Source organism: Electrona antarctica (genome assembly GCF_951216825.1).
Source record: "Electrona antarctica genome assembly, chromosome: 4".
Lineage (NCBI taxonomy): Eukaryota > Metazoa > Chordata > Actinopteri > Myctophiformes > Myctophidae > Electrona > Electrona antarctica.
Window position 1 is genome coordinate 16,845,761 of NC_136809.1, and position 19,501 is coordinate 16,865,261.

Sequence of the window (19,501 nt, forward strand, 5' to 3'; positions counted from 1 at the left end):
ACCCAAATGAATACGTCACAGACTTAGCTTATTATTATTGTTCTATTTCAGCGGTTTTCAAACGTGTGTCCAAGTCTCACTAGAGCAGTGGTTCTCAACATGTGTGTCCAAACATGAATTTGGGGGGTCTCCAGATGACAGTAAAGTGACAAGGACTTTTAATACCTAAAACCTAAAAAAGAATGAACACAATGAAATTAAAAAAGACCATTATACTGCATCAAACGTAATCAACACTATGCTATAAAAACTGGTCAAATGTTAGCCAAATTGTCAAATGATATAAGACAGAGGCAGAAATGTTTATTGGCTTCACCAGGCCGAAGGCATGGGGAGAGAGTATGTTTTGCACTCCGTCCGTGTGTGTGTGTGTGTGTGTGTGTGTGTGTGTGTGTGTGTGTGTGTGTGTGTGTGTGTGTGTCCGTCCTTCCGTCCCTCCGTTACCAGCTAATCTCCGGCACCGTTGGCCCGATCCATGCCAAACTTTGCACACACACTCCCTGGATGCCAACAACGAACCTCTACCCCAAATATTCCTCAACGGCCTGTTATAGCGCCACCATGAGGCCGATTTAGGCAAAACACATTTCTGTAGATTACTCGTACACATTTTATCCATACATCACACAATTCGGTATACACTATCTACATAGTCATTGTGATCAACACAGATCTGCACCATTTCCCATCTTCCATCCTGATTGGCTAAGATTGGCTTCCAAAGCTCACATGATTGGTCCGTTTCGAACAAAATGCCACAAATCACAAACAACAACAAGCAATTTCTGTGAAATTATACACGCACATTTCCACTAGGCCGAGGATGACATGCCACTCATTTCCCCCCACATCAGCCTCACGGTGGCGCTATAACAGGGCAATTCCTGTTTTTACCTATAAATGCATCGATTTGTATACAACTTATTTATGCGCACTACCTAGAGGCCATGGAAAAACATTTTCCCTGCATCCCTCCACATCTGCCGGTTATAGCGCCACCATGAGGCCGATTTCTGCAAAACACATTGTTTATGTTAGTTGCACAGATTTCATCCAAATCTCACGCAAATCGGTACACATGATCTCTGTAGTCATGTGATCACGACGAGTCTGTTGGACTTCTCAGATTCTACACTGATTGGCTAAGATTGTCCTGCTCATCCAGAATTCTATCCTCAGAGATGCTATGAGTGATCTGGCTCTGCATTTCCTAAACAAAATGAAGAGAATTGTTGGAAAAATCAAACAAACAAAAAAACATGTTTATATTACTCCTAAACAATTTGCCTAACATCACACACACACACACACACACACACACACACACACACACACACACACACACACACACACACACACACACACACACACACACACACACACACACACACACACACACACACACACACACACACACTCCTATCCTCCTGGTGGAGACCTGTGCCCAGAAGGGCACTTTTTCTAGTTATTTTTGCTCTACAAGCTTGTAGAATATCTACTTTCACAATAATTATCTGTGGAACCAAGTCAACTTGGTCAGGGATGTGTTGGGCCCATAATTCAGCCCGGGAAGTGGAGGTGCGGAGGCCCTCTAGGCGCGCGGGTGCTGCTGCCCCCCACCCCCCAGGCAGGCCAGCCCAGGTCATTGTGAGGTCAGCAGCTCAAAACGCGTCGCAATGCGACGCGTTTTGAGCTTGTAGATCAGCTATTTTTGCTATATTTGAATTGAAAACCTGAATAATGTTTTGATATTTTTGAATTGGAATCCTGAAAAGTAACCTTTTTATTCAAATGCATTTAGTTATAGTTATGTTAACGTTATGAACTGGTAACATAACTACATTGGACACAAAAAAAGACAATAACATTAAGTAGGCTACGAGTCATTTAATACTATAGTCATGAAGTAATTAAAACAGGTTTGGAATTGTAACAGCTGAAATCAATATTATATCAGTATTCTGATACTAACATGCGGGCCGCATTAAGTGAAGGTGGGGGCCACATGTGGCCCCCGGGCCGCCAGTTGCCCACCCCTGCTCTAAGGCATCTACCCACAGCTGTAGGCCGTAGGCTATAGTTAATTAGTCTGCCTCGGCCGTGTGGAGTGTGTACTGTGTGTCAGTGTGTGTGACACTGACAGGCTGCAGCCAGGATGGCTGAGGCATTATGTCACAAAGCAACATGATTATATAGGCTGTTACCTTGATAAAAGATAATTGTGTATCTTCGAAATAAAATATATGATTATTATATATATATATATATATATATATATATATAATTATTATTATTATTATTTTAACGGCTGGCCCAGACTGGCCTGGACTGGACCGGCCGTTCGGGAGTTGTCCCGAATTTCCCAATGGCCAGCACGTGTCTGCAAGTGCTTGTTAGGGTGGCGGGTCCCCAATTCAATTATTTTGGGGGTTCGCGTCCTGAAAAGGTTGAGAAGCACTGCATTAAAGAAGGACAAGTAAAAAATCTCATGAAACACCGATTCATATTGGTGGAAAACTGGAAAAACAGCCTCTATAACGCATGTTATCACTCTTATCACTCTGTAACCAACCATACTGCACCATGCAGTATTATAAGTTGTCTTCCAGGCTTGTGACGCAGGTCCTCATGGTTGGCTAGCTGTAAGGAACACTTCTTACAGCTGTAAACACTTCAGTTAGCGTTCAAGTCCACTGGTGACGGTATGTTCAAGTGTCAGTGTGTCACGGCCCATGACAGCTCCATCAGTCCACTTTGATTCTGGCTGATGATGTCTTTACAATGCAAATTATATGAGGCTCTCTGGACAAAGGTCAAATTACCCTTTGTCACCAAATAAATCTAAAACTCTATCAGTAGTTTTCAAAGTGGGGTTCAGGGACCCTCAGGGTTCCTTGAGGGAGTTTCCAAATGGACCCTTACAGGTGCGTAACGCTGAGAGTTGGGGGGTCCTTGAAATGGAAAAAAATATATGAATAAAACTAGATAAAGTGCCCCTTGGGGCATAGGTCTCCACAAGGGCATGTCAGGTTGTGGCCTCCTGGTGGCTCTATAATAGGCCAATGTGAAAAGGGTGCCATTTCTTCTTACGCAATTGGATGATTTGAGGCATTTTGTTCCAAATATGTGTTTTGTAAAAATCCACCTGTTGGTGGCGCTATAACAGGCCAATGTGAAAAGGGTGGGATATATTCCTCAGCCTAGTAGGAAAGTCTGTGAAAGATTTCACGTCAATTGCACGCTGCTTTCATGATTTGAGGCTTTTTGTTCAAAACGGGCCAATCCTGCAAACTTTGAAAGCCAATGTTAGCCAATTAGGATGGAATATAAAATACCGGACAGATTCGTCTTGAACACAGGACTATAGAGATAGTGTGTGTAACGATTTGCGGAATTTTTGGATGGCACTATAACAGGCCGTTCTGAATGTTTTGGGGCAGAGGTTCATCGTTGGCATCTAGGGAGTGTGTGTTGTGGCGTCTCCGGCGACAACCACCGGCATACACAGTCACACCTGTGACCTGTGTTGCCATGGCAACCAGTAGCGCGCCACTCAGACAGGCGCGCCGAGTACAGAGAGCCGCTCTAGGCATCGTACTCGGCCAGCTGACACTAATGCAGCCGCCTACTCGTCAGGTAACCACACGCACCTGCTAGTCTGAACCACTATTATAAACGCCTGCCGGCTCGCGGGTCAGAGCAGGTTGATTCACCACGCAGGGTTAACCCTAACCCTAAACCTAAACCTAACCCTAACCCTAAACCTAACCCTAACCCTAACCCTAACCCTAAACCTAACCCTAACCCTAACCCTAAACCTGACCCTAACCCCCTAACCCCCTAACCCTAACCCCCTAACCCTAACCCTAACCCCCTAACCCTAACCCTAACCCTCACGTGACAGCACAGGCATTAACATGGTGTCAACGATAGAACTGGCTGACAGCGCCTACCAGAATCTCCTGGTAGGCCAGTAGGGACCTACTGGGCCCAGACGAATGGGTGACAATTCATGACAACTTGACCATTCAATGGATTGATAAGGCGGGGATCGGGTGGGGCGGCTAGACAGACAGCACGCTCGTAGCGAAAGCCTTGGGTGGTAAGTGAACAGAGCTATTCCTCCCCGCCGGCCGCCACCATCCACCACACATGTTTGTATGGCTATCCGCATACTCACTACTCTGTCCGTTCACAGGCTTTATGGAGCAGCAGCAATAATAGCAGCAACGCGAGCAGCAGCAACAGCAGCGACGACAGCGGGCCGGACGCCTAGGCGGAGGAGGAGAGTGACTAGAGGACCCCTCGTTCCTCCCGGCCGCCTACCTGCCACTCAGGTTGTACGGCCCCTCTTTCTCTACTCTGGCATATAGAAGAATGTTGAAGATCACCATAGCAACCAAGCCTGGCCAGCTTTTGTTTGAGTGTCGCTAAACGGGCACCGCCCCCCCTTTGTAATTCGGATGCCCTCTGAAAGAAGAGAGCGCACCTTTTGAAGAGACTTTAGAGAAGCCCGTTTGTTGTTTGATTTGGCTGAAGAGTGAGAGGAGAGAACGGTGGGCCCAGACCCCGCTACTGAACTGTCTGTTGGCGAGAGAGAGAGAGAGAGAGAGAGAGAGAGAGAGAGAGAGAGAGAGAGAGAGAGAGAGAGAGAGAGAGAGAGAGAGAGACTCGGGTGGACCCGAGGCCCCAGTATTATTATTTGTGACTTATACACAGTGCCTTCTCACCCCTGCAGCCTGGACGGACACCTGGAGCCCGAGGACAAAGGGCCTCGCCCCACCACCTGTCCACGGAACTGTCCCTCAGACTGCCTGAGAAACACTCGTGCAAAATAAAAACCGTGGCCATAAAAGGCCCAGACTCTGGTTGACCATTGCCCCGTGTCCAATTTATCTCAGACTCATCAGTGTGCAAAGTTTGGCATCGACCGGGTTGACGGTGCCGGAGATTAGCTGGTCACACACACACACACACACACAGTGCAAAACATACTCTCTCCCCATGCCTTCGGCCTGGTGGAGACAATAAAGAACAATTGAGAACCACACAATGATACAACCTAAATATTTACATGCATAAGCCTGTAAAATAAGTCACACATTGAACCTGTCTAGCTAGTAGCAAGACACACAGCTCTGTTTGTGTGCCATTTGATTTTCTGCTCGCCTCGTCCGATAATCCTTTGCATGTCTTTGTATATTTGATAATTTATGCAAAGGCAATATTCGCTCACTCTTTACGAAGCTCCAGAGGGACAGAAACGTCTGTCAATTTGAATAAAAACTAATGCTGCTGAGCAAGTGCAGGATTTTTGTTCACAAAAAATGTTTTTTTTCATGATTGCTTCAGTATATTTGATAATGAAATTATGTCCAACATCAAACCTAGTTTAGGTCTAAATTGAGGTTATAGATAAGATATGTGGTCCGTACCATTTATTTGTTGATATTGTGGCTATAGGGTAAATTGAGCATATGGGTTACTTTCTACAGATATTATAGAATATGGGAAGATAATCTTTTTACAAGATCAACTTGCCCTACAATGGGGGTGATTTGTGCCAAAGGAACACTTTTGTTCAGCGATCAATAATTTGCTATTTATTATCTAGGCAAAATGTTTTTGTTTATTGATGACAAGCTTTAGGAAGACAACCTGTACCCATGCAATATTACATGTTGGGATAAAAGTGGGATCAGAATAACTGCAAACAAGCCATTATTGATTAGTTTGAATGAAAAACAAGGAAGTTGGAGAATGGAGACAACCAGGTTTGGTGAGACACACCTATTCATGTGGGAGTGAGGTGAAATTCGCTATCTCTCACATCAAGACCGGAGCAACAGGAAAGTCAATAATTGAAGGTGAAAGCACGCCAGGTAGGATGCGCATGGGGAGGGGCTTGCTTTTCATGTATACTTGTCATATCTGCACCGGCAGAGAGACAATCCTCTCAGACTCTGAAGTGGACGGTACGTCGGTACTGTAAGTCTTGCATCATTTGCCTGAATATGTGTGCCCAGGAAGCAAAGCCACTGCTGACTCTCGATTCCGAGGCCGTTCGCTCGCTCAAAGATGGAATCAATTTCAAGAAAGGCCAAGAAGATAAATGCTACATCATATACAAGAAGGAGGACAAAGTCCTGAAGGCGTGCAAGAACCAGTGCAAACACCAAGGTGGGTTATTCATACCAGACATAGAGGAATGCATTGTGAAATGCACAAAACACACCTGGAAGCTGGATGTGTCGACCATGCGATACGTCAATCCTCCAGACAGTTTTGTACAAGACGAGCTTGAAATAGAAATGTTGAATGACGGAGGGCTTCAGCTGTTGGAGCTGAGTCCCCCAGACCCCTGGCTGGCGGACCCTCGTGTTGCTGTGGAACTGCAGCAGGGGGAAGTGACCGTCACCTACCTGACCCATGCATGCATGGAGTTGCAGCTCGGAAAGAGGAGCATCGTATTCGATCCTTGGCTCAAGGGTCCTGCCTTTGCCAGGGGCTGGTGGCTTCTCCATGAGCCGCCTGCAGACTCATTTGACAGACTGTGTAGGGCAGACTTCATCTATGTCAGTCACATGCATTCGGACCACCTCAGTTACCCCACACTGAAGGCCCTGTCAAAGAGGAGGCCAGACGTGCCGATTTATGTGGGTGACACATCAAGACCGGTCTTTTGGTACTTGGAGCAAAGCCAAGTTAAGCTGACAAACATCAACGTGGTTCCTTTTGGAATCTGGCAAAATGTCGACGAGCACTTGAGGTTCATGATCCTAATGGACGGCGTCCATCCGGAAATGGACACTTGCGTCATTGTCGACTATAAAGGTCACATGATCGTGAACACGGTGGACTGCACCAGGCCGAACGGGGGGAGGCTGCCACACAACGTGGATTTGATGATGGGCGACTTTGCCGGGGGCGCCTCCGGTTTCCCCATGACCTTTCATGGCGAGAAATACACTGAAGAGTGGAAGGCAGAGTTCATAAGAAACGAGCGGAAGAAGCTCCTGATTTACAAGTGTGGTCTGGTGAAATCCTTACAGCCTAAGATCTACTGCCCAATAGCTGGCTACTTTGTGGAGGCGCATCCGTCAGACGGCTACATTAAGGACACAAATGTCAAAAATACTGCGGGAGAGCTCAACGGTCATATCAATAAGAATTCACCCAACATCAGGACGTGGACACCCAGGCCAGGTGCAGTGTTGGATCTGGCCCTCGCATTGAAAGACCCAGACCCGAGACTCGGTGGGTCCATCACCAATCCACCTGACGGCACGAAAATCTACAAGGACAGTTGGGATTTTGACTCGTGTCTGGATGAGCTGAACAGCGCCACCAGCTGTGAGATCTTCAGACATCCCAGTTGGATCCAGTTCTATTACAAGTGGGCAGGTTTCAAAGACTACAACCTAGTTGTACGGGTGATCGAGGCAGACGACGACTTTAAGCCCGCGCTCGGCGGCTATGACTACATGGTGGACTTCCTCGATCTCTCCTTCCCTCCCGAGAGGCCCGTCAGGAACCACGCCTATGTGGAGATCCGAAACCGGATCGGAGTCATGAGACACGTGGTGCTGAACGGCCTCCTGTGGGACGACCTGTACATCGGCTTCCAGAACCGCATCAGCAGACAGCCAGACGTCTACCACCACAGGTTCTGGAACCACTTCCAGACCCAGCTTCCGGTCACCAGGCCAGACTGGACACAGTTCCTCCTGCAGACGCCTGGACCTGAAATCCCAGCACCAAGTGAAAAGGGGGAGAGCTACTGTGTGCTGGCGTGATGCAAAACGGTGTCGGTGTCGGGTGCAAACCTGGAGTCAATTACGCAAGCTATTTGCAGTCAATTCAATTCAATTCAAAGGGCTTTATTGGCATGAGAAAACATACGTTTACATTGCCAAAGCAGAAAGCACAATACAACAATACATCAATACAATCAAAACAAAAAATATGTACATTTGAACGTCAGAATCTTCAATAGATGCAGTCACACAATGCAGTGTCAGGTTAAATGACTGGGGCCACGCCTAGGTTCAATATTTGTTTAAAGCACTGGCCTTTCGTGGGACAAAGCAATGTTTTGTTGTTAAGACCTGTGTTTATATACCCGGTAGTTTTATGGGCTCTAATCGCGCTCAGGTCAATGGCATGCCAACTTTTAGTCTAACGCTAGTCAAGCAGTTATAGAAAGAAAAAGTTCACAGGATGGCAAACTGTGTACCTCTCTTTAAAAATAAATACTGCCTCTGTTTAAATTAACGTCTACCGGCTCACCAATTGTAAGCCGGCATAGAATAGCATTAGTCGATTTAATGTCTAAAATGTAATTATTAATGTGGAATTAATCCTGGTCTCTAGGGGCGCCTGATGGAGGGGAAAGGAACTGGTCGGAATAACGTCCGGCCAGGGAAATTCCCCTGTCAGGTGAAAAGAAGCAGCTTGGACTCTGCATGCATAGGAGGCATGAGGTCAGTCCGCTGCCCCCCCAAATTGGCAGAGGAAGTGTAGCGGCCAGGATTACATTAGATAATTGGCACTGGGTGAAAGAAACTGGGTTGCAAAATCATGGGCTATAAAAAAAAAAAAACTAAATTATACGTCTCGTCTATGCCTACACTAAAGTGCATCTTCTTTTCTGGTTAAACAGCAGCAAAGATGGTGGCTATGAGATGTAAACCTCCTGACACCTTAACATTAGTCAATGGGCTTTAACCGTTTTAGATATTGTACCATCAACTGCAAACGTTACGGTGTCACATTGCAGATTAAGGACATGATTTAAGAGGTTCTTACACAGTAGGCTACAGAACTTTGCACAGGTATGGATGCATGGTGTTTAGCGGTGGTGGAAAAATAACGAAGTACCATTACTTCGTTACTGTACTTAAGTACACGTTTTGAGAATTTGTACTTTTATTTACTATTTGTATTTTTCTGTATTTTTACTTTTACTTAGTTACATTTACAAGTAAAAAATCATACTTTTAATCCGCTACATTAAAATTTGACACCTTTCGTTACTCGCTACACATTTCCGCGCAAAATATGCGAAATATGCGCGGATCGCTTGATTTCACAATCTCCGCATTTTCCGCATAAAGTTTATTCATAAAGTCATCGCCTCACTCATTCGTTCACATGCACACAGAGAAGCATGGTGGTGCGGTGCGGTGAAAAAGCTGGACAGAAGCGCCGTACATTTTACCCCCCCCCCCCCACTTTTCCCCTCACTGTATATATTTATTTTCCCTTTTTACCTCCATTATGATGAATTCCTGGTCTGTTCTTTGTCTATATAGAAGTGTCTATTTGTAAGTCTCTAAATGTTTTGATGAATTGAACATGGTGGACCCTGTTGTAAACGGTCACCAGAGATTTCGACCCAGGACGATTCGACCCGGACCATTCGACCCGCTCTCGACCCGCTTGGACCTGACTTTTCGACCCGGACCGCGAGAGAGAGAGACAGAGAGAGACATAGAGAGATTTTGATTTTTAAAAGCTCTTTATTAAAACCACAGCTTTCCAAATCAGCTCATTTCGTTACAGAAAGGTAAAAAACAAAAATTGTTCCACCCTCAATCAGCTATGCAGTACATGAATAAGATACATATTTTTTTTCCCTTTTTTTTTTTTTTTTAAAAGCAAAGGACCAACTCTCCCTCTTCCTGTGGGAAGCATAACACCCCCCCCAACAGCCCAAATATGAACAAAACCTTCCATATTATTTGTTAGCTTGTAATATGCATGTTCTACCCTAAGTCTGGCAGCCACCATCCCCGTTAGGACTTGCACTGGATCTATAGACCCAGCCCCCTTTAGCTTGTTCCTTCTGGTGATCCAGATCGCGAGCTTTGCCATACCAGACATGAAGTTTAACATTGTATGCACCATCTTCCTTGCTGCAGCATACTTTGGACCAAAAATAAATTTCTCAAAAGAAAAATCTTCGCCTAGTCCTAAAAACCACCACTCCAACAACTCAAGAACACTTTTTAACCTTGTACACTTAGTAAACAAATGTGCAAGCGTTTCTGGTTGTGAACAGAAAGGACAGCCCTCCCCTGTGCTTGGATCCAGGTGTGTCAGGTGTCTATTAGTGGCGATGGCCCCATGCACAATCCTCCACTGGAGGTCGGCCGCTCGCTTGTCGATTGGCCTCTTGTACAACGACCTCCAACAACCCTTCGGGGAAGAGTCCGGGCCGAAAACCCCAGCCCACCTTGATGCTCTGTACCCCGTCAACGAGCGTGCATGTGAGACCTTAACACAGATGTGATAGGCCTCCTTTTTTTCCATCTCACTGAATTGTCCCAGTTTTGGGGTTTTGAATGAGAGAAGTTGGTCCTCCCCCTCCTGCCACTCCCCAACAGCCGGAGTGACAGTTAGAGATGGGAAACTGTACACACAGTCATCATCCCATTGATCAGAGTTGTCACGGTTTTCAGCAAACACTCTTAGGGGCTCCGATAAGGAACCACGGACCTCTCGAACTATCCTCGACAAGAGCCTTGAGGATCTGATGTTGGCCATCTGCCCCAGCACATCCACGGATGTCTGTGTGGCTTTCAGCAGGTGCCCCAGCTTGACACAGCCTGCCTCTCGTAGAGCAGCCCTCAGACTGGGTGATGACAGCGTTTCAGTCTTTAAAAAGTCATTGAAGAACAGTGGTTCCTCGAAAATCCACATCCCAGGTATGTCACCAGGGTCCCTGGAGGCCTGAAGAACCTGCCACGCTTGAAGGACTGAGACATAGAACGGTGTAAGTCCTGTAGTGTCCGCCTCGTTCAGGTTCAATAAGAACAGCTGTTTGTCGTAGCCCAGGCGACCGGCCTTCTTTAATATTAGGCTGGCTGTGCCCAGCCACCTTGCCCCACAGTCATACAGCAGTCTCTGGCCTGCTTCAAGCCTGAAAGCAGACACTCGCGAGGAAATGTCTATTAAGCCTTGTCCACCTTCCTCCACTGGAAGGTACAGAGCTGCAGCCCTTATCCAATGCTGCCCGGCCCAGAAGAAGTCGACCAACAATCTTTGCACCTCCTCTATTAGGCCCCTGGGTGGAGGTAGAACAATCAGTCTGTGCCAGAGCATAGATGCAACTAAGTTGTTCACGACCAAGACCCTCCCCCTAAAAGATAGCTGGGGTAGGAGCCATCTCCACTTTGACAGCCTGACACGCACTTTTTCCAGCACTCCCTCCCAGTTCTTTTCCTGATATTCTGCCGCACCTAAGTGAACTCCCAGAAACTTCATCCCCTGCCTTCCCCACTGTAGACCTCCGGGCAGGTTGGGAACCACCTCCCCTCTCCAGTGCCCCACCTGTAGGGCCTCACACTTCCCCCAGTTCACCCTAGCTGATGAAGCTTTTTGATACATGTCAAGGCATTTTTTTATTCCTTCTATATCCCCCTGGTTCTTAATAAAGATGCTTACATCATCAGCATAAGCTGAGACAACATAAGGGGGACTTTGGGTCATTCCGGGCAGAGATAAGCCATTAAGAGTGCTCCTGAATTTACATAAAAGTGGTTCTATAACAATGCTGTAGAGCTGACCGGATATGGGACACCCCTGTCTGATCCCCCTGCTGACTGGTATAGGTCTGCTCAACCCACCTCCCACCTTAACCATGCAGCTTGCATCCTCGTACAGCAAGCCTATCCATTTTATGAAACTCTTCCCTATACCAAAGCCACTCAAGGTGGAGAAAAGATAACCATGGTCGACTTTGTCGAAAGCCTTCTCCTGATCAATTGATAAGACCCCAACATTTATGTCATGTGACTTGCAAACCTCTAACACATCCCTAATTAAAAACAAATTGTCCATAATAGTCCTTTCTGGTACACAATAAGTTTGATCTGGTTGTATTAATACACCTAGGTGGTCCTTCAGTCTGTTGGAAAGCGCCCTGGAGAGCACTTTGTAGTCCGAGCACAGTAATGCTACAGGTCTCCAGTTCTTTAGGAGGGCTAGGTCTCCCTTTTTGGGGAGGAGCGAGAGAACTGCTCTCCTGCATGAAGGTGGCAGCGAGCCGTTTTGATAGCATTCCAGCATCATTCCATGAAAGTCATGTCCCATACATTCCCAGAAAGCCTTGTAAAACTCAATGGGCAGCCCGTCTAACCCTGGCGCTCGGCCAGCAGCTAGCTGTCCGACTGCTGTGGTCAGTTCTTCATAAGACAGGTTCCTATCCAGGTCAGCTCTCTCCCTGGGCGTGAGCTTGACTAGACCTTCCAAAAGTTCTGACTGGCACTGCTCCTCACACGGCTCCGCTCCGAATAGAGCTGTGTAGAAGTCAACAGCACATCTCCTCATCTCACCAGAGTCTGTAGAAACCCTGCCATCTGGCAGTCTTAGACAGGACATCTGCCTCCCCTTTGCTTTCTTCTTCTCCAGGTTGAAAAAGAACGAACTTGGAGCATCCATGTCCTTAATTGTCGTATAACGAGCTCTAACGAGAGCTCCCTTTACTCTCTCCCTCATAAAGGAATTAAGCTCCAGTCTTTTTTTCTGAAGCAAAGTCTCATCATTGGAACTTGTGTCAGAGTGTAGTCCACTTTCAATGTTCTTTATTTCCATTTCCAACTTATCCATCACTTCCCTAGTGTTAGTTGTAGTGTAAGATGTATACTGCTGGCAAAAAACACGGATTTGGGCTTTCCCTATTTCCCACCACATGCTCAATGACTCAAAGTCACTTTTTTTCTGAGTCCAGATTGACCAAAAAGTTTTAAAATTCTGACAAAAGGTTGTATCTTGCAACAGTTTTGTGTTGAAGTGCCAGTAACTATTAACTTTTTCTCCAGAAGAAAGACTCAGACATACAGTAGTTAGATGGTGATCACTGAACCCCACTGGACTAATACAACTACTAGTCAGCTGACCTCTGAGCCCTTCTGATATGTATATCCTGTCCAGTCTAGCTGCACTCACCCTGTTATCCACTATCTTAATCCATGTGTACTGCCTTGCTTTTTCGTGTTTCAATCTCCATGCATCTACTAATTCTAAGTGGCTAATTGTGGTTTTCAAACTGACTGATGACTGTAAGTGCGGCTCCTCGCTCATACGGTCGAGAGTAAAATCTGTCGTACAATTCCAGTCACCGGAAACAATTTTGAGGTCCTGATTCATGGCTAGCCCGTCTTTCAGTTTATTAAAAAGAGTTATTCTCTCTGAACCTTGGTTAGGGGCATAGACATTGACAAAGCAGAACACACACCCCTCAACTTCTGCTCTGACCACTGCCACCCTCCCCTTTACAAGCTCTTCTTTAGATAAAATATTCACATTTAATTTGTCTGAAAAGAGAACTGCAACGCCTCCACTGACATTACTACCATGACTTAGAAAAGAGGAGCCTTTCCAAAACAGGCCCCAGTCTACTTCATTTTCCTCATCACTGTGAGTTTCCTGCAAAAAAAGCACATCAATTCTCTTCTGCTCTACTATCTCTGCTATTAGAGCCCTCTTATGCCTGTCCCTCCCTCCATTCATATTCAAAGAACCTATCTTAAGCCCCCCCATCAGAAAACAAGAGTGCAGAGAAATAGAGATCAGTAGAAACAAGCTCAAGAGTGAGCAAGACCCCTTGTGATGCATGATTTACTTTTTCTTCTTGAGGGCAGCAGCCCTCTTTCCTGCCCTCTTTGTGGGTGCTTCCACTACCTTATTCACAGAAGTTACAAACTTCCTCAGACGAAACCTCTTTCTTTCATCCAATAAGTCAGTCCCAACTGTTTTCTGTAAGACATTAACACTCCTTATGAACTTTTCTATATTAGGAAAGTAGTCATTTACTTTAACAGATTTCCCAAATGTCTCGTCCAGAAAATCATTTATTTCATCCAAGGAGTAAAACTCGTTTTTTCTCCCCCCCTTGGATTCTTTTTCAGTTTCACTTTCTGGCTCACTTTCATCATACTCCTCCTCTTCCATCTCCACTTCACTGTTCTGCTGACTGTTTGACAAGGAGGTGTTGCCTCCTCCTGTCACTGCATCACTAGGGCTACTACTAGGCACTGACAGTCCCTCCTCTGAGGAGCTTGTAGAGGCACCTACGTTGGTGCCAGCACCAGCATTAGCCTTAGCCACGTCCGCTTCAATTTGCGAGTGTGTCAACTGTGAAGACTGACTCACAACTTCAGCCTCATCTGCTGATCCTTGTGTCTCATCAATCTGTTCTATCACTGGCTGCTCATCTGTCACGCTAACAACATCATCCTGTTCTACCGCTGGCTGTTCGTCTGCCGCGATAATAACATCATTCTAGACTTATATAGCATTTGAAACAGACTTATAGCATGTCATGTAGACAGCACAATAAGTGCATTGTATGTAGTCATAGCACTTCATAGTATATATGTACAGCATAGTATAGCACATATGTGTAGTTTATATGTATAGTGTCATTATATAGATATGTTCTAGTTATAGTTTATATGTATAGTGTCATTATATAGATATGTTCTAGTCACGGTCTTAGCTTACGCATGTTTCGCGATAAATGCATTTTGTTACATATGTGATGTATTCCCATGCTTTTTGTTCTTGCCTATTGTAAGTCGCTCTGGATTAAGAGCGTCTGCTAAATGCCTAAATTGTAATTGTAATTCTGTTCTATCACTGGCTGCTCGTCTGCTGCGCTAACGTCATCATTATCAGGGGGCGGGGCCGCAGCCGCGGCTGCCCTCAGTGCCCTGGCTATAGCCTGCCTTGCTACTGCTGCAGCCTCGGCTCTTTGTTTTCGCGGACACGCAAGACGCTTATGTCCAAACATCCCGCACTCAAAACATCTCATGTTGCCACCGTTAGCATAGACCATATAATGACTGTTGTCATATTTCACTTTGAATGACACCTCCAACTCCTGTGTAGGAGAATCGAGGAACATGTATGCTTGTCTGCGAAGTGAGTGGACATGCTTTAGCTTCGCGTCTTTACACCCGAGACTTACAGCCTTGAGTGGGCTGGAAAACTTGCCAAAGCGTTTGAGTTCTTGCTCTAACAGCTCGTTTGGAATAAACGGCGGTACACCTGAAACTATAATTCTCGTAGAGGGTGCATACAGCGGGGAAACCTGCACAAACAGGTCACGTATAAACACGCCGCTCGCAACAAGTTGATGCACATATCTTTCCTCTTTCACAAACACGATAACACCTTTATTCATGCGCGATGCATATTCAAGGTTAGCGTGCTCAATCAATTCTCCGACAGCCAACAAAACCTCTTCCACCATAACATTAGGCTGAGGTACCAGCCGAACTCCATGCTTAATGGACAGAGACGGCGTCCCTTGAGACGCCATCCCCCCCCCCCCAAGCCTCTTCCCAAGTCACGCCAAACAGCCGCGTAACTTCACAATCCAGCGAAATAACGAAAAGGATAACTTTACCTGATCATGCGAAAGACAACAGAAAAGGCCAAGTAGAAACAAAAGTAGAATCCAAGAATGCAGGCCTCTCACTCACGCATTCACCCCTCAGTACAAACTCCCCACCCGTGCTCCCAGCATCCGCTCAGAGAGAGAGAGACAGAGACATAATAATAATAATATGTACATTGATTTACCAAACAATTATTGTGTTGGTGTTTTTATTTACCAAACAATTACAAAGCTAATGGAGGCTAATGGAGGCTAAAGGGAGCCACCCACAGAGACACAGAGACACAGGCCATCAACGATCACATTCCTAAGGCTAGCAGCCACCATCCTCATCCCCATAGCAGAGTATGACGTTTTTTGCTAGTGGGGTTTTGTGAATAATCACATGAAGTATAAAAGTATGATATATAAGAAAAGTTATAGCTATAATGGTAATGCCTTTATTGATTGTATGCTGTGATTTGAATACACTATATTATTTGTATGTGTTATGGAAATGATTATTTTGTCATTCAGTCATAAAGTGACGTTCAGTCTACACATTAGCAGCAGCTCTGTGTTGTCTGACAATTATTCTTGCACTCATTTTATTCTCCCATATAGAACGACACAATGTAACATAGCTCTGTTTACACAATGCTGTACCCCCCTCCAACTGTATATGTTCCCCATCTTAAATCTTGAATATGGCCGGTGAGATAGTAGACGCATTCAATCGCCACACATCGACGTCGACAGAACGGCTAGAACCTCTTGTGGACTACATCCGTGACACCTGGATGAATGGCCAGTGGAAACCACAGCAGTGGTGCGTTTACCGACAAGCCATCAGAACCAACAACCACCTGGAGGGATGGCACTACAGACTCAACAACGCAGCACAGCGGCCAAGCTTGAATCTGTACCTGCTTGTGTCGTTGCTGTACAAAGAAGCTGGCACAATCTCACACCTACAACGTCTCGTCACAATGGATATGGTGGCACGCTACCAGCGAAAGAAAACTAAGGACACAGAGGGCAAACTGGTGAAACTATGGGATGCCTATGCAATGAACGAGTTGGACATCACCCAGCTGCTGGCAGCTGTTGCTGAGGTGAACACGATGCCACACGGGGTCGGACTGGCAAGAGCGGACAGAGCCTGGTCTCCTTTCTCTTTTTTATTCCCCCATTTTTTTTGTATATAACTATTTTTGATAACTTGTTTTTCTATGACTGAAATAGTGCACATTCAATCAGACTCAGCCTTTTTGTAATATACATTTTATTTCAATTGTTTTTGTATATACTACTATTTTTGACTTGAAATTGTTTTACACTGCCCTGTTTTGTCAAATAAAATAACAGTTACGTTAATTCATTTCACCTCTTGTGTTGTGTTTAATGATGGGGACTACTGTAGATCTGCTACTTTCAAATGATTTTAGAGGAGAGAAGGACAAAACAGACATTACAATAAGGCATACATTATTATTTCATTTAGAAAAGAAGGTTTACAAAAAAACCTTCTTAAAAAAGTATGCAACTGGGGGAGCATGCTTACAATATTTACTCTTAAATATACTCAATCTTAATCACCACCGTCACCTTGTACTCTACTACCCTCTAGGGGTTACACCGTTTGTCTGTTTTCTGTTTTTATGTTTTGTGTGAGGACTGCGGATGAAAATTAGCATCTTTGCTAATCCCGGTGTATTTACGTTCATGTGACGTTCATTAATATGCTCTGTCCTGTCTAAATAAACAAATAAAGTAAAGTAAAGATAATTCGACCCGGTAAAAACGGGTCGAACGGACTCGAATTTGCGGTTGGGCGAGTTGTCCTGGGTCGAAATCTCTGGTGACCTTGTAAACAAGTGTAATGCTTAATTGGGTCGTCCACTCAGTTAACAGCCTTTGTATTGAGTTTGTGCTTGAAATGTACTGTAATTCTGCAAACTGTTAATACAATTTTCAATCAATCAAACCGGGTACTTTTTGTACTTAAGTACATTTATTTTGAGGTACTTTTACTTAAGTAACTTTCTTAATGGGTACTTTGTACTTTTACTTAAGTCATTTTCAAGTAAAGAATCAGTACTTTACTTCAGTAAAATATTTTTGTACTTTTTCCACCACTGCCGGCGGGTTTACTTATTTCATTCCTTAGTGTTAATTTGATGTGTGTTTATGTACCTTGTTTTTTCATGTATACCATGTTATGCTGGAATAAGTGTATCGCTTGTTATAATGAATAAAAGACAGAGGCAAACTTAAGAAAACATTCTTTAATTTTCCACTGTATGGAAATATTAGATTTTTATATTCATCCTCATACAAAAAGGCAGACGTGTTCTTAACGTTTACACATTTTGCATTAGAATACATTGACACCATTGCAGTTACAAAAACATCAATAACACAAAACAATGAAAAAAAATGTAAAGAAAGACACATATTCATACAAAATGAAGACCACTAACTTGTCTTAAGAGTCAAAAATGCCATCAATAATAAATACTTTTTTTTAATCATTGGTAAGCATATAGTTTAAAACAAAAGATGTTGATAGGACTTACATTCTTAAAAAACAAAATCTAAATCAAATGCATTTAAAACAGTACGGAACCCTGGTATCATTGTAAACTACAGAACTAGTCGAGTGGTGATTTAACTCGCTTGTTTCACAAGTGGAAATACTGACATACAAAGACTAAACACGCAAAAGTAATCAATCTCTCTCTTACACACACACACACACACACACACACACACACACACACACACACACACTATAAGACTGAGTGGAGGTGACACGGTGATTAAAAACCAACAGCATTGCTGTGGTGGCATCATTCCAGGCTCGTTCACACATTACAAACAATGGAGACATTTTGTTTTGCCATTTTGTTATTTTGACAGAATTCAGAGAACGTCACTTTTATCGTAGAAGAGTTGCCTGCTCCTCTTGTTACAAGCTAAGAAAATGGCTGCTGTCGGTATGGCTTTTGTTTTCTCTTTCGAAAAACAGTGCAGTCAAGTGACTGGATTGGTCGCCGTGGGAATAGACTCCACGGGGGTGGGGTGGGGTTTGTAATACCCCAGTGTATGTGATGCGTGGCCCATGAAGGCTTAAGTGCCCCAAGTGCTAAGGATTAACGCACCAGTGGTCCAGCATTGGACATGGCCTCAGTAGAATAGTGGAGTGGACCGCCATTCATTACCACACTTCAGGGACGTCGAACAGGGATGTTGTAGGGGATGCCCCTAAACAAGGACACAGAACGACACTATTAGAGACGTTAAAAGACATTCACACCAACAAAAAAAAAAGGCACCAGATACAATTGCCTTTTGTTTTCTAACAGGATGTTACATTTCAATGCTCCTTCGAGTTGAAATGTTTGATATGGCAATAAAGCATATTGACCATTATTGCAAAAGCCCAAATCTTAGGCGGATTAAGCCAAGCATTACATATCCAGCTCAGAAATGAGTCTCCCTGGTCAGTGGTTATCAGTGCACCTGGTGCCCCCCTGTGGTCAGACAGTAGCTAGTACAGCTCACAGCCATGCTTTTACCACCAAATCAGACAACCTCAACACTTACCAACTTGGACTTGAATAACTAATTAACGCATTAGATTAGAGTGTTATCATGCCACCAGACACCTTCAGACACCACCAGACACCTTTGTGCATAAACCAACCCATTAGTACTTCTTGGTCAGACAAACTAAAAAATCCAAACATTTTCAGATCCTTCCAACACCCGTGCAGCAACACAGTTAGTCCCAACATCTAGTTTCCATGTTTCAATCTAGAGTTAGTGACTATACTATGATGTCAACTGTATAAGTCAAGAGTGTGATAAGTGTGAACCAACTATATTTGAAGTGAACCCTGCCATTCCTTTATTTTACCTTTTTTATCATAATATTTTTAGGCCTTTCAAATCTTGCGAAAATCTGTTGCACCTTTCCCCACCATCTCTATACGTCCTGATGCTCTCATTCCTGTTGTAAAAGAAAAAGTGACAGTTCTTTCTTTCATATGGCACATGCCATGGTTCTTGTCAAATGGTGGAAAACCATTTGTATACAAACAGTAAAGGGAG

The 19,501-nt window shown here is 44.5% G+C and overlaps 2 protein-coding genes across 5 annotated transcripts in view; one reads left to right on the forward strand and one right to left on the reverse strand.

The window, feature by feature from the left end:
- Window positions 1–6,011: 6,011 nt before the first annotated feature.
- LOC306921184 (cytidine monophosphate-N-acetylneuraminic acid hydroxylase-like) lies at window positions 6,012–7,796 on the forward strand (the record flags this gene model as incomplete). The annotated part of the gene is made up of 1 exon (XM_079498297.1): window positions 6,012–7,796. Exon 1 carries the CDS (start codon window positions 6,015–6,017, stop codon window positions 7,794–7,796), a length of 1,782 nt encoding a protein of 593 aa, XP_079354423.1. The 5' UTR covers window positions 6,012–6,014.
- A 9,862-nt stretch (window positions 7,797–17,658) lies between these two features.
- The window catches only part of parn (poly(A)-specific ribonuclease (deadenylation nuclease)), a 47,292-nt gene continuing 45,449 nt past the window's right edge, over window positions 17,659–19,501 (reverse strand). For 3 of the 4 annotated variants that reach the window (XM_079499404.1, XM_079499406.1, XM_079499403.1), the window contains 2 exons: window positions 19,308–19,400; window positions 17,659–18,652 (listed from right to left, as the gene is read on the reverse strand). In XM_079499404.1, the coding sequence (XP_079355530.1) occupies window positions 19,336–19,400 (65 nt within the window). In that variant the 3' untranslated portion in view covers window positions 17,659–18,652; window positions 19,308–19,335. The remainder of the gene's footprint in view (window positions 18,653–19,307; window positions 19,401–19,501) is intronic. The other variant, XM_079499405.1, reaches the window with a different exon arrangement.